General features: G+C 31.0%; 2 protein-coding genes across 2 annotated transcripts; one reads left to right on the plus strand and one right to left on the minus strand.

The window, feature by feature from the left end:
- The first annotated feature begins 5,975 nt into the window (after window positions 1-5,975).
- On the plus strand, window positions 5,976-8,704 carry LOC130933539 (putative F-box/FBD/LRR-repeat protein At1g66290). The gene is made up of 3 exons (XM_057863170.1): window positions 5,976-6,039; window positions 7,147-8,406; window positions 8,486-8,704. The coding sequence occupies exons 2-3, from the start codon at window positions 7,156-7,158 to the stop codon at window positions 8,702-8,704; spliced, it is 1,470 nt and encodes a 489-aa protein (XP_057719153.1). The 5' UTR covers window positions 5,976-6,039; window positions 7,147-7,155.
- Window positions 8,705-9,234: 530 nt separating this feature from the next.
- On the minus strand, window positions 9,235-15,639 carry LOC130935829 (serine carboxypeptidase-like 20). The gene is made up of 14 exons (XM_057865735.1): window positions 14,936-15,639; window positions 14,592-14,737; window positions 13,615-13,691; window positions 12,828-12,950; window positions 12,624-12,726; window positions 12,508-12,545; window positions 12,335-12,436; window positions 11,927-12,007; window positions 11,600-11,845; window positions 10,902-10,967; window positions 10,700-10,821; window positions 10,128-10,241; window positions 9,808-9,853; window positions 9,235-9,582 (listed from the first exon to the last, which is right to left on the minus strand). Exons 1-14 carry the CDS (start codon window positions 15,076-15,078, stop codon window positions 9,499-9,501), a joined length of 1,491 nt encoding a protein of 496 aa, XP_057721718.1. The 5' UTR covers window positions 15,079-15,639; the 3' UTR covers window positions 9,235-9,498.
- Window positions 15,640-15,714: the final 75 nt, after the last annotated feature.

Consider the following 15,714-nt stretch of genomic DNA (forward strand, 5'->3'; position numbering starts at 1 on the left):
TTTACTAGGAACAATTTGAAGGTAATTGCAGAATTTAGGGAGGCTATGATAAAGCACTTTGAAATGACAGATATGGGCTTGATGTCTTACTTTCTTGGCATTGAAGTGGTTCAAAGAGATGATGGTATTTTCATTTCTCAGAAGAAATATGCAAATGATATTTTGAAGAAATTTCAAATGGAACATTCAAAGCCAGTTTCTACTCCAGTCGAAGAGAAGTTCAAATTGCTGAGAGAAGATAAAGGAGGTGCAGTAAATCATACATATTACAAAAGCTTGATTGGAAGTCTAAGGTACTTGACTGCGACTAGACCAGATATTGTGTTTGGAGTTGGTTTGCTTAGCAGGTTTATGGAGGAGCCTTGTACCAACCATTTACAAGCGGCAAAAAGAATTCTTCGATATATCAAAGGTACTTTAAATGATAGAATTTATTATGAGAATACTAATGAAGTAAACCTTGTTGGCTACACTGATAGTAATTGGGCCGGAGATATAGAAACAAGAAAAAGTACTTCAGGGTTTGTATTTCATCTTGGTTCTGGTGCAATTTCATGGTCGTCAAAGAAACAACCAGTAGTAGCACTATCTACAGCAGAAGCAGAATATATAGCAGCAGCAAGTTGTGCAACACAAGCAGTTTGGCTAAGAAGAATTCTTGAGGAATTGAACGAGAAACAAAATACTCCAACAACAATATTTTGCGATAACAAGTCAGCTATTGCACTTTGCAAAAATCCAGTATTCCATGGAAGATCGAAGCATATTGATATTCGGATTCATAAAATCAGAGAGTTGGTGAATGAAAAAGAAGTTGTGATCGAGTACTGTCCAACTGAAGAACAAGTTGCAGATATATTTACAAAGCCATTGAAGACTGAATTATTTTACAAGTTGAAGAAGATGCTTGGAATGATTAATTCTGCAAGCTTGATTTAAGGGAGGCAATGTTAATTCATTATAAATCAACTTGCATGGACTAGAATTTTCATGAAGAATTTTTGAAGTCAAAATGGTCAAAGAAGAAGCAAAGTTTGAATTGAAAACAATAATCATTAATTTACTAGAAGATGTTGGAAATTTGGAGAATAACCAAGAACATTCAAGAGAGTAGTATAACTACAACATTCTACAACATTGAAGAAATTCAAAATCAAATTGAATTGAAATTGGAGGACAAGCAATCTAAATTAGAAGATTGTGGAAACTACATGAATGCAAATTGAAGGAAGATTCATGAAGACAACTCATAGCATGGTAGTCATTACAAAATTGATTTGTGATTCATAAATTATTATTTTAGTAGGAAGTATTGCCTATATAAAGACACATATGCCTTGTGTATTGTATGTGTGTTCATAATGAAATGGGTATGTTTGTGAAAATTCTCTCCCTTGTTTTATGTGTGTTAGTGAGTTTGAGAGATAAAAAATATGATAGCGTCGTTTATATGAGTGAGTGATCCTAGGGCCAATATAGTGTGGGTATTATACTTACATTTTTGTACAAATCACCTTAACTAAAAATATATGTATATTGCTCTTAAAAGTAGAAATATTTAGACAAATTAAAATAGAATCAAATTAGGCATGCTTTAATTTAATTATTTGTCAATTCTATTTACCTCACCAACCCACTATCATCTTAGCCAGCTAGTTTTTTTTTTTTATCATATTCATAATAAGATATCAACATATGTCTCTATAGTTAGTAGGTGTGTGTATTTAGAGAATAATGAAACACACATAGAGACTTAACAGCTTAATTGGTTAACTTTACACAATACTAACTAATAGGTGTGTGTATTTAGGCTCCGTTTGATTGATGTATATGATGAGACATAAACACAAAGGCATAGACATTAAAGACATAGACATAAAATATTTATGTCTATGTATTATGTTTGGTAAAAATAAAGAACAAGACACATATTTCAAAAAGACTGAATTACCCTTTATTCTACCACAAATTTTACTATTATTACTGTACATCCATTATCCCAAACACTACATATCATCACCATTGAATTTTATTTCTTTTAATATTTTTTATTTCTTTTAATATCATCTTAAATTATTATTCAAATATTAGTGTCTCATAAGTTAGTTATAGAATCTAAAAGAGGAAGAGAAAAAAGAAAGGTTTTGGGAGATAAGAGGACAAATTTTAAAATTTCAATAAAGGTGAAAGAGTAAAAAATTAGTGTCTCACAAGTTATATTTTAGTGTCTCACCAAATTGGAGGTACACAAATTTAATGTCTCTGTGTCCATCCGTGTCCTCCCGTATCCTTCGAAAATCTGTGTCTCACCAAACTAAAGAGCAGACATGTGTCACCGTGTACCATTGTGTCTATGTCTCTTAAACCAAAAGCTGCCTTAAGGAATAATGGAATACACATAGAAACCTAACAACTTAATTGGTTAACTTTACACAATGTTGATATAATAATTAAGTCGATTGATTTCTAAACAAAAGTGTATTATAATTTTTCATATCTGATAATTAAAGTGATGAAGCCTAGCTATTTTATTGATTTATCATATCACAACAATAAAAAGGATTTTCTTCTATAATGCTATCTGAAACAATTATATTCATCTCAATTGCATTTATTTTTTGATTTTGTAGGTTCCACTGAGTATGTTGAGCTTGTCTTTTTTTAAAAAAAAAAATATCAGGTATATTTACATAATTAAAAAAAACTATTTTAAGATTTTTTTTACTATTTTTACAAAATATATGTCTAAAAAAATCTATTTTTTACCTGTTTAAACTTATTTACTGCTAAAATAGTATCAATAAAAGTTCTCTTGAATAACAAAAAAAATTAATAATAACATAAGACTTAAATTTAATTATTCTAAATTAAAATACAACATAAAAAATAAAAAATAAGATATCATAAACTATGCTACTTATATGAGACGTGCGAATATGTGAATCGAATTCGCAAATATCACTGTCAAATTTGCTATCCAATCTTACTATAGTACAGATCGAATATGATCCAATTCAATAACTCTATAAATTAAATAACATCCACAAAATTCAAATTAAATACGAATAATTATCATAAATATATAGACATTATCCAATTTATGTACAGCTCTAGCCATGCTATTCAGCCTTTTCTAAAACATAATACTTGGATACTAAAAAGAACATGTTACAAAATTTCAAGCAAGTTCCTTCTATCTAACTGATTCAAAAATTTGAGATTAACGAAGATTAAATGGAAGTGTGTACTGCAACTTGACCATTCGATGACCAAGGCCTCCATTTGTCTACTTTTCATTCCCAATAAATCGAACAAAACCCCTCAGTGCTTTTATTAAGTTTTTAAAATATTTTTTTTTTTTAAAATGCAAATACAATACATGATATTTTTAAAAAATTTTGATCTTCTAAAATAAGTCTGAAGAAATGATAAACATGAAGGATAATCCCAATCAAATTCTTTAGTACAATTCATACAATTAAGCTCCCAAAAAATTAAACAATGTGTAATAGTGATATGAATTTTGGGGAGCATAGCAATTTACTAATAAATTTGTGAGACAAATAATAGAATACAAATAATAACAACTTGTGTTAATATATTCTTTTGGGGCACATTATCCTCATAAATAAAGGTTATAAACTCATAATCAAAGTACCATTAGTCCCCTCTCATATTGGCAATCCATCCAGAAAGCGTTTATGAAATTTAAAAGACTCTTCTGGTTTATATTTTAGAATTGGTAAATAATTAAATTCGTTCTTAAAAAGGATTTTGTTTTTTAATTAGTCTCTAAATAATTTTTTTTAATCAAATTTATCTTTCAAAAGTTTTTAATTAATCGTGTTAGTCTTTATGTTATTTTTTTATTGACGGCGCCAAAATTTGTTAATATAGCACACTAAATGATATTACAAACACATATATAGGGTCTTAATTGACTATTAACATGATAAGTTTATAAAATTATATCAAATCAAAACCTAATTGAAGAGAAAACTTGAGACATTGGAATATTTCAATTTGGGATTGATTTGATCTAATTTCATAAACTTATCATGTTAACCCCTAATTAGAACTGCTAAGTGTGTGTTGTAGTGTTACTTAATACTTAACGTGTCACATCAATAAATTTTGACGCTGCAAAGACTAAAATAACTAATTTAAAATGTTTGAAAGGACAAATTTAATTAAAAAAATTATTTGATAACTGATTTAAAAAATAAATAATTTTTCAGAGACTAATTTAATTATTTACTGTATGTCCGGCTCCATGTGCCAACTGCCAATATAATCAATTAATATAAAAATTTAAAGGATCCAAGTGTAATTTAATATACAATAAAGTGTCATTTTTCCGGTTTTTTACTGTTGTAATTATTTTTTGATATATCATTCCATTCATTGTATTTAAAATGTATCCAGATATATGTGTATAAAAAAAAGTGATGGTAACCATATAACAGGAAATCGATTGAAGGTAAGATTCTTGTCATATATCCTTGGATAAACCTGCAACCAATTAGAAAATGAAATAAGTCCATTTTTAGTCAAGATTGATAACTTATGTTGAAAATATTGAAATCTTAGTAGGACCAATACCAAAAAATGTGCCTAGCCATGCTGTTCAGCCTTTCATACATAATAATAATACTTGGATACTTAAAGAAGAACATGTTACAAAATTTCAAGCAAGTTCCTTCCATCTGACAGATTCAAGATGGAAGTATGTACCTGCAACTTGATCATTCGATGACCAAGGCCTCTGTTTGTGGAAATAGATCTTCTCTATTTTTTTACTAGAGAGAATAAAATATGATCTCTTTCCTTTAATTTTATAAGTAGAACCAAAAATTAAAAAGAAAGAGAACAATAAATGATAAAATCAAATATTTCACATTATTCAATATTTTTTTCTATTAAAAAGGACCCATTTCCTCCATTTGTCTGCTTCATTCCCAATAAATGGAATAAAACCCCTCGGTACTTTTATTAAGTTTTAAAAATACTTTTAATTTTTTTAAAAATATAAATACAATACATGATTTTTATTTTTTTTTATCGAATACAAAACGAGATGTTTATACTTTTTAAAAGTATAAATAAGCTTTTATAATATTTTATCAAACTAAGGTTAGCTTGTTAACTCTGACTTTAAGCTTCTTCAAATATTATTTTGACTATAAAAAAAATTAATTGAAACCAATTTTGTTTGTTATAAAATTAAAAATCAAAAAGGAAACCTGTAATTCATCAAAATATTCTTTTGAAAATATATGATCTCTGATTTGTAACATAAAAAACAATAATTTTGTATTTATATATAAATATATAATAATTAATTTGATAATTCATTTTTAATACACACATAATATTTTTTAAAGAATAATTACATTATATATTAAAATTAGTTACTAATTAATTATTCATATAAAATATATATTAAAATATAAAAAATATTAAAATATATTAAATAATATATATAAATATACATAAATATATATGAGTTAATTTTTTTATATTTAATACTTTTTTTAAAACATAATAGTATTTATGATTCAATCTAAATAGATTTTGACAGACAAAAATACTATATATGCAATAATCAACTATATATGTATTTTTGTGCGTATAATATATATTATTTTACATATTTTTAATATATATTTTATACAAATAATTAATTTTTTTATGTATATATATCATAATTATTTGACAAAAAAAACTTTTATTCTTTATGTTTAATTAAAAAACAATTAATAAAATATAAAAATAATTTACTTAATAAAAAAATTGGCCAGCGTTATCTTAACTGAAAATCGACTAAAATTGAAAAATATAAATTAACTTGAAAACTTCCGTATAAGATCATAATTTAAATGAAGATTGAATCAATTTTTGGTTTATATTGTATTAAATAATAGGGATCATATTTAAATTTAAACACCCCTCTCTCTCTCTCTTAAACTGAAAACCGCCACTCTCTTCGCGCCATCTCCCTCTTCTTTCAATCTTCGGTGACTGAAATCTGCGTTTCAGGTTCGGTTCTAAGTTCTAACAATCTAGCGGTTATTATCATTGTTAATTAACCAATACTGCCATTAAATTAGCTGTGATTATGTATCTTTTTCTGCACGTGTGGAGCTTCTTGTGATTCTAACCCTAATTTGAGAGTATTCAAAGCTTTAATTTATTCGGCATCGGGAGACAGATTGCTGATTAGTCTCTCTGATACTTCTTTCTAACGCTGAATGTATTGCACTCATTGATCAGTATGCGATTGCTTAGTGCTTAATATAGAGAGAGTAGGGACACACAAAATCAACCCAAGTGTAAAAATTCTCAACAGAATTTTACTGATTCCAATATTTATTAGCACTTCTGCATATACTGAAAGGTTTCTTGGCAAATAATCTTCAAATGTTGCACAGAGAACATAGAGTTAGAGGTTTTCGACTTTGCTTTAGCTCAAATCCTTAAAGTTTCAGATTTTCAAATATCATGCTTAAATGGGTAGAATGTTCAGAACAATTGTAGGTTGTGTGTTACTAGGATTTCTTTTCGATGCTTTCTACATCTTCTATTAATGGATTAAACAAAATTAGGTGATGGGAGCATTGCAAAAAAGCAATACATAAATATAACAAAGAAGTTTTATATATTGTAATGATTGAACTTTGATTCTTTTTGTTCTTACTGTGTGGTCAAACTTAATATATAATGGGCACAAATTAAATAATGTATAACATTATATACTTAACACATCCTTCATCTTATTTGTTTTTTGCATCCTAATTAGTGGCGTCTCAGCGCATGGTAATCGATGATGATTCTTGTGGGTTTTGCTTTGTTAATTAGTGTTGCAAAAAACAAAGGGGAAAAAATTCATTAACTATTTTCTGTTTCTAAAAGATTCTCTATATTACAAGGAACATTGTAGTCCTTAAGTCAAATGTCAACACTCAACACTCAGTGATGACCATTTAAAATATCCCCACATTGTTCTTGTTCTCTTTGATAACTTCATCAGGAAAAAACTCTACCTCATGAACCTTATTGATTAACATGAAAAGTGGTATTTTTGACTACCATAATTTGACATGGTTTGAGTTATTTGTTTCTGATATTCTTCTACTTGCTTTGAAGGACACAATAATGGATGAAAAAATGGACCATATATCCGGCTTACCAGAAACCATACTTCATGACATTCTCTCAAGACTGCCAAAGAAAGATGCTATCAAGACTAGTGTTTTGTCTAAGACATGGAGAGAAACATTGTATACCTTTCCCATTTTGTCTATTTGTGACCGAGGATTTATTAGGAAGTTTTCCAAGCGGAAGGAAGATCAACCAATTAAGGCATTCCTTGATCATGGCAAGCAAAGATTGCTGAGGTTCAGTGACCCAGGCTTAGTAATCAAAGAATTCAGTCTCATACTTAGTTTGACCAGCTTTGTTGACCTTCAGCGTATGTACCCTGATGTTGATCAGTGGCTTAAGTTAGCCAGTGAATGTAGTGTCCAGACCCTAAAGCTTTGCCTGCCTACTTTAAAAGAGGATGATCCGTGCCTATGTTATATCTTGCATCCAGGTGTCATTGAAGCAAGATCACTTAATAAGTTAGTGCTGAAGGGGAGAATCAGATTTGACAAAGAATTCCTGAATCCTTCAGTCAAGTTTTCCTCACTGTGTGTATTATCCTTGTGCTATGTCCTTTTTGATGATAAAGGTGCTATCAACCATCTTATTTCATATTGTCCTCGAATTGAGCAGATAACCTTGAAGTGGTGTTACATATACAACCCTTCAAGAACAAAATTTTCCTTTATGAAATCCTTAGGCATGCATGGTCTGCAAAACCTCAAGGGAGTTGATATTCAAGGCGTAGAAAACGTTTGTATTGATGCTCCAAATATTGAGAAAATATATTATGGTGCTGTCAGTTATAAGCCCTCTAAGATAAGTTTTGATAGTTGCAGAAATTTGAGAGCTTTGACCTTGATGAATATGAAGATTGAATTTGTTATTACAAACGAGTGGTTTCTTAATCTTTTTTCTAAATTTCCTTTCCTTGAGAGTTTGGAATTGATTGAATGTTCCATGTTTGATATCATTAATATTGAAAGTGGTCAACTAAAGGCTTTGGTGTTGTCTAATTGTTCTACCATGGAATTGCTTGAAATTGACACTCCAAATCTGTCATCATTTCGGTACTATTTTGCTGGTGACGACTTACCTTCCATATCTTTTCGACAATGTTCTAGTCAACTGGAAGTAAATGTTCATCTCCACATGTTTCCTCCATTTCTTTACCAGTTGGGGAAATTTGTCAAACAATTTAAACCACAAAAATTCTTGACATCGCTCTCGCTCTCTATGCGTCCCGATGATGATCATTATCATGTAAGTATGAATAGCTACTTATATTCTGCTCGTTTACCTATTTTCTTAATATGGTTTTGATATGCCTTGGATGATGCAGGATTGGGAAGAGGAAGATGACCCATATTCATTCCCAGCTACATTCCCTGTGCCAATCATTAAACACTTGGTCATACGGTCTGTTCGGGGAATTAAATCTAATAAGTATCCGCTTCTTGTGAATCGCTTGTTCCATAGTTGGTACCCAGAAACTATTTCATTGAGCTTGAACCCTTCTCATTGCAGTAAAGCATTCATTGAGGTACAACATTATCTCTAAAATTTCTACGTTATTTCTCCCCATTTACATCTTGCCATCTTGGTGATATTCGTTTGTGCTTGTCATCAGTTCAAAATGTTATCTGTGGTGCTTCTAAAATCTAACTCTCATTTGTTCTTTGTCAAAAAAAAAAAAAAACAGTTTTTATACTTGATGCCAATGAAAACGAAAAAACAGTCTTTATACTTGATGCCAATGGAAATGAAAAGGGAAAAGGGTAAGTCTTGCTCCTACTGTCATCACAAGTCTAAGTGTTGGTTGCATGGCTTCAAGGATGTCAAGGTCACAAGCTCAGTCAAAGATGATGTGAATGTTGTTGATTTTGTTCATCTCAAATCTATTTTAGATAGATTGTCAAGTTCAGATAATAGTAATATTACTTTTAGATTAAAATAGTAATTTTCCTCTTGTTAGTTAAAACAGGAATAGAAAATAATATGTTGTCCTGATTTTCACTTCTAACTTGAACAAGAAGAATGTGCTAGTTTTTTTTTAAATGATTTTTATTTATTGTTTGTTTAGCTCTTATTCAAACATATAAAAGGAAAAGTATCGATCTTCTAAGCATGAAAGGATAATCACTATCAAATTCTTTAGTACAATTCATAAAACTAAGCTCTCAGAAGGATTAAACAATGTGTAATAATGATATGAATTTTGGGGAGTGTAGCTATTTAGTAATAAACATGGGAGATAAATAATAGAATACAGATAATAACATCTTGTGTTCATATACTTTTTTTGTGGCACATTGTCTTCACAAATAAAGGTCATCAATGTAGCATGAGGCCCTCTCATATTGGCAATCCAGCTAGAAAACGTTTATAAAATTCCAAGGACTCTTGTGGTTTATATTCTGGAACTGTATGTCCAGCTCCCTGTGCCGATGTAATCAATTAGTATCAAAATCTAAAGGAATCCAAAAGTAATTTAATATACAACAAGTGTGATTCTTTCCTGTTTCTTTTCTCTGTCATTATTACTTTTGGATATATAATTGGATACATTATATTTGAAAAATATCTGGATATAACCATGTATGCAGTCATGTATAAAAAATTGGTGACTATATAATAGAAAATTGAAGGGAGTAATGTACAAACCTTTATGGTTAGAAAGGTAAGATTCTTGTCATATCCTTGGATAAACCTGCAACCAATTATGAATTTAGTCAACCTCTAGTCAAGATTGGTAATTTATGAGGAAGAACATTTCCAGAATCCGGAGGATTTATGATGAAAATGTGGGATACCAGAAAGTGTACCTAGCTATGCTTTCATAAATCATAATCTTAGATAATTAAAAGAAGAACATGTTTATCTAGGACTACTTGAGAAGCAGCCACAAAATTTCAAACAAGTTCCTTCCATCTAACTGATTCAAACATTTGAGGTTAACTAAGATTAGAGGGAAATGTATGTACCCTGCAACTTGACCATTGGTTGACCAAGGCCTCCATTCGTCAACGATTTTGTATCCAAGAGATCTTGTCCATGCTTCACTCCCAGTAAATGGAACACACATATCATGATCACCGCTGCCAAAGAACATAAAAGTTCTCTTCTCAGCTAACAACTAAAGAGACCCAATTCAATGATAGAATATAACAGCAACTATAGCAACAAGTTTGATGGGAAAAAGTTGACATATATTAACATTTTCTAGTAATTAGTGGCGAATTTCGCGACACTTGTGCCGTGTCTATAGAAAACTCCTTGAGGAGGGTAGAAACTCCTTACTTGTGAAGCTAGATAGCTTCTCTATTTTGCAAATTGCAATAGGATTACATTCTTTCTCTATATTATTATATTTTCACCATGAAAACAGATGCATACACGGGATGATTACTCCCTTAAGCTTGGTAAATATATTTGCTTTTTACAGGGGAACCCTATTCCCCTCCCACCATTTAACCAACCACACAATGAACTGCACCTAAACGATAATAAATACTAATGAGATAAATGTAGAAATGCTGTTGAATTGGTAACTTGCCTGTATATAAGTGCTCGATATCCTTTAGAAGTTAGGTTCTCGTGGTATTTGATCATGCTCCCGGCATCATGGTTGAAGAAGATTACGTCAGTGCACAAAACCCAACTGTTGACCAAACTTTCCTATTTCATCAGAAATATCTCAATTTAGTTCATCCATGTCAACAACCAAAAAATACAAGTGTATCATATTGAAACCTCACCTCTGCAGTGTGAATTGCTTTTCTGACCGCTTCATTGTTCAACCATGCAGTTGCGACCCGATCATCCTTAAAATAATATTAGATCTTGGTATTAAGACAATGAAATCAGCTAAATGAATGATCACTATTTTTCTCAAAGTTGATATGATAGAAACAAGAGGTGTGAAGAAAGAAAATACTGTGAACTGTTTCCTTTGACCAGGAAATGTTTTGTTAATCTCTTCTAAATTGAATTATAACAAATGGAGAATATCAAAACAAAATTTTATGCAGTAACTGTGCCTTGATGTTATTAAGAAATGACCTAGAACATCAAACCCCTTCACACCATGATTTGAACCCAAAGCTTTGGTTTTCTAAGCACCATTATGTGTCACTAGAGTTAGCATATTGCTTTTAAAACAAAATGTACTCCAATCTAGTTTTAGTTTTTATCTGATCATCAAACTTGAAAAACAAGCATTATTTACATTATGTAACATTTCAAACATCATCGAAGACACTTTTAATAGTGAATTTTATTTTAGCATTTAGCACATTCTATATTTCAGGACTTTTTAAAATCATTTTATAATTTAGTTATTAGAATATCTTTTTGCATTATTCGTTCAGAGGTTTAAACAAGTAGACGTTACTTATTCAACAATCAACCAATGAAAATTGACAGTAAAGCCTTAAAGGCAGATAAAGAAGCATACAGTGCATGGAACATTATTGTTGTTGCTCAGTTCTGGCCAAGTTGGTACAATTCCTGCTCTCACAGGCGCTCTTAGGGGCCAAGCACGGCCAAACATTCTTTTCCTCACGGGAAGAGGTCTCTCGGTCTCACCCAACTTCCGGAAGCTAGATGGCAGCCTAATATAGGTTTCTTTATTAAACTCCTCTTCCTCTGTGGCATGATAGCATGGTTCTAGAATGTCATATATGTTTACCCCATCAATTATCTGAAATAGAAAGAATCATCAACAAGTCCTGAATTCATCTTAGGCTCATTTACTGCGAGTGCTGTGATATATTTAAATTACCTGATCAACTTTTGCAAGCTTGCTTGAGCAATTGTCATTGAGTGGATTATAGAAATTCCCATTGCACTCAGCATTAACCTCCTGTAGCAAGTACCATTGAAAAGACAACAAATCCAATATCAATTAAGAATGCATACTTTACAAGGAAATTTCATACTTGAAAAAGACACCTCATTCTAAGATTGAGTATTGAAAAAGAAATAAATTAATTCAAATTTAGTACTAAAAGTTCAATCCTCTCAACAAGTTAATCATGTCCAGAGAAAATTGAAATTTGTTTGAAAATGCCTAAAATATGGATTTAAAAAATTACAAATTTCATTTAAAAAAATAATTTAATGGTCTATTAAGATGATAAATCGATGATGATTCACTTGGATGAACTTCATCAAAGGATTTTATTTTCACCTGATAGAGATCATCAGAGATAAGTCCCATCCCATGCACAAATGGTACAAGAGCATTGCCATCAAATTGCTCATCACAAACACCATTTCCAACCATGTATCCCTGCATGCAACTACTTCAGCTAACAACCACAGCCTCAAAAAGATATATTGATCACTTATACTTTAAAAGACCTTGAAATTCAGCTTAGGCTTCACACCAGCATTGATTCCTGTGGATCAAGAAAATGCACATTAATTGTGATCAATAACGCATTAACTCAACAATATGAGGACATAACTTATCATACCTTTTGCTACTTCATAGGCAAGTGTAGGAACATAAACACCAGCATATGACTCTCCAGCAATGAAAAAAGTGTTGGAAAGGAACTCAGGATATAGCTCAAACCACTAGTTGGTCAATAAAAAGGTAGATAAGTTAGAAATTTGGGAAGAAATATTCGAATTAACTCAGATATTTTGTCAAAATTACCCAGTTGTTTCTTATCTACCTTAAGGAGAAAGGCATGTGAATCAATGGCAGTCTTTATGTCTCCAGTGTCGTAATCAGTCTGGTTCTTGGAGTATGAAAATCCCACACCAGCAGGAGAATCCAGATATATAATATTGGAAACCTATAAGGCAGAACAGAATCATATTTAAAGTAATCATAAGTATGAAGTAAGACAAATACACAATAAATAATTGGTGAATTACACAGGTATATCAGGACAACAACAAACTACAGTGACAACAAAAATGGGACCGGTTATATAGATCAAAACAATGTTATAGTGCCCTACCATAAATTATCTTTACATTTAATTAACATCTAAATGTTTTCTTATAGTTTCACCTGTTCTATTTTTAGACTCCCTCCACCTGTAGCTATTGGACTACAACTATCCTCCATCTGGTCCACTCTCCCTATACCCTGTCAGGGCCTCTTCAAACCTTCTCCACACATATCTAAACTATCTAAGATGAAATTCTACCATCCCTTCTGCAATTGGTGCTATCCCGCCTTTCTCTCTAATGTCTCTATTCCTGATACTATCTTGTTTAGTGTCTATTCATCCATTACAAGAATCCTAGTCTCAGTAATGCTCAACTTAAGTTCCCGTTGACTTTTTTTTTTCGATGACTAAGTTCCTGTTGACTTTTCACTGCTAAATATTCAGTCTTTTTCATCTGATGAATTATGCAAATAATGCACCAAGATATCCTGGGAAGGAAATCAGTGTCTATAGAGACAAAAGATCCTCTTCCAATTTTTAATATAGATTAAAAGTTTCAGACCTTTGACCAGCTGTAAGGATTGAGGTGCAGCGTGGGAAGACCTCCTGCGGTCTTTGCAGGTTCAAAATTAAACGGACCTGAAAGACAATCAATTTCTCTATGATTTATAATTTATGAATAATAAATATTGAATTTGGTAAAATTGAGCATAGTTAGTCATCAACAAAGGATTTTTAGACTCTGGTCGTGTAAAAACTATTTCTACTGTTCGAAAGTCCATACTCCAGATGAAAATACACACACAAAAAAAATTATTCAATTTACAGATAACCATCAAGATTTCACAACCAAAGGCTGTTAATGAAATTATTTAGGCCATTATTTCAGATGAGATCTACTTAGTAATAAGACATTGAGCTGATTACTCTGTCATTTTCAGAACCGAAACGTCATGTAGGATGAATACAAAATACATGCATATGTGTTCAACAAAACAGTGAAATGCGGTTGTTACAAAGTTGACCTATGTAAACCTTACATCAATTTTATCAGCCAGAATTCAGACAAAATGTGGGAATTCTGAGGATGAAACCTGCTTTTAAAATAATATAATTAACATATACAAAAGGCCTTGTAGGTGGAAGTGATTGACTACAGATCATTGCCACTGAATTTAATAACCAATCACAGAATAAACTTGTCACAATCATGATTCAAAACTTAACACACAAGAAATACCATAAAAGCAGAAGAAACCATTCCTTCAAAGTTTGAATCTATCAAAGTCATTTGAATATGAGAAGAGTGAATAATTTTGATCCACTGTCAGTGTAAATAATTTTACCCTGTTAACATATCATATCTTATATTTGATATTAGCTTTCAAGTAATATAATATAAAAAGAGTTAAGCTCTTTTGACTGCACATAGCTATGTAAAATGTAATACTGAACATGTATCAAGATCAAATCCGAAATAAAAAAAAAAAAAAAAAAGAAATGAAAACAGGAAATTATACAGTCTGTGTCTTGAGTTACCATGCTCATATATGAAGCCATCAAAGCTAGAGCATCCTGGGCCGCCGTTCAGCCACAGAACCACCGGGTCCTCAGCCGGTTTACCTTCCGAAACAACAAAATAATAATACAAGCTCCTCCCATGGTTTTCATCCACAGTCACATACCTTCAATGTCACAAAAAATTGCAACAATAAATAAAAATCAGGCATAATTTCAATAGTAAATTAAGTCTCCGTGGATCAATATTGAACTCAAGGTTACAATTCATACAGCAGAAATGAGAATTAACTAATATTAAAAAAAAATTAGTTTCTAGAAAAATTAAAATCGAAAAAGAGCTACTAGAGTTACAAATCATATACCCTGCATAATGCTTTGAAGGCAAAGTGCCATTAAAACCAGGAATTTGAGTAATTAGGGCACTTTCAGGAGCTGATTGGGTCAAAACAAAGCTAAGAAAAATGTGAAGTGAGACCAAAGAGAAAATGCTACATTTATCACCCATAGTATTGGAGCAAATAACAAGAAAGATAAAATGAAAAATAAAAATATAAAAACAAAAATGTGTATTTAGATTTTAAAGGAGCAAGAGCAAGATTCTTGGAGGGGATATTTATAGTGCACAGAAAAAGTTGTTAAAGAATAACTGCAAACACAGTGATGATGGCACTGGCAGCATTGGGGTCCCACGTTTTTCGCAAGTAGCAGAGTTAGTTAACTTAAAAGCAAGGTTTGTTTTGTTTCAGAGAATACAGAAACTAATTTCAGATTAATTAAGGGTAATAGTTGCGTTTGTGCTCTGATTACCAAAATCAGCAACCACCTTATGTTTATCTAATTTTATATTTTAATATGTATTTTTAATTAATAAATATTTTAATATATATTTAACAAAAAAATACTTCTGTAAGTGAAATGAAATTAATAATAAATTTATAACGAGATTTACTAATTGTGTTGGTGTTGACTGTTGAATAAGATAAGAAAAACTGAAAAAGTAGTGTGGGTAAGAGAGATTAGGCAATGGATCTGAATACGTAGAAGGTAGAACTTAATTAGAAGAAACGTTATGGGGTGGTCCTTCTCGGAAAGAGAGTCTTATTAAATATCTAAAGCGTTTTGCAGTGATGAGAGTATCAGT

This window comes from Arachis stenosperma, chromosome 6 (assembly GCF_014773155.1).
Source record: "Arachis stenosperma cultivar V10309 chromosome 6, arast.V10309.gnm1.PFL2, whole genome shotgun sequence".
Taxonomy (NCBI): domain Eukaryota; kingdom Viridiplantae; phylum Streptophyta; class Magnoliopsida; order Fabales; family Fabaceae; genus Arachis; species Arachis stenosperma.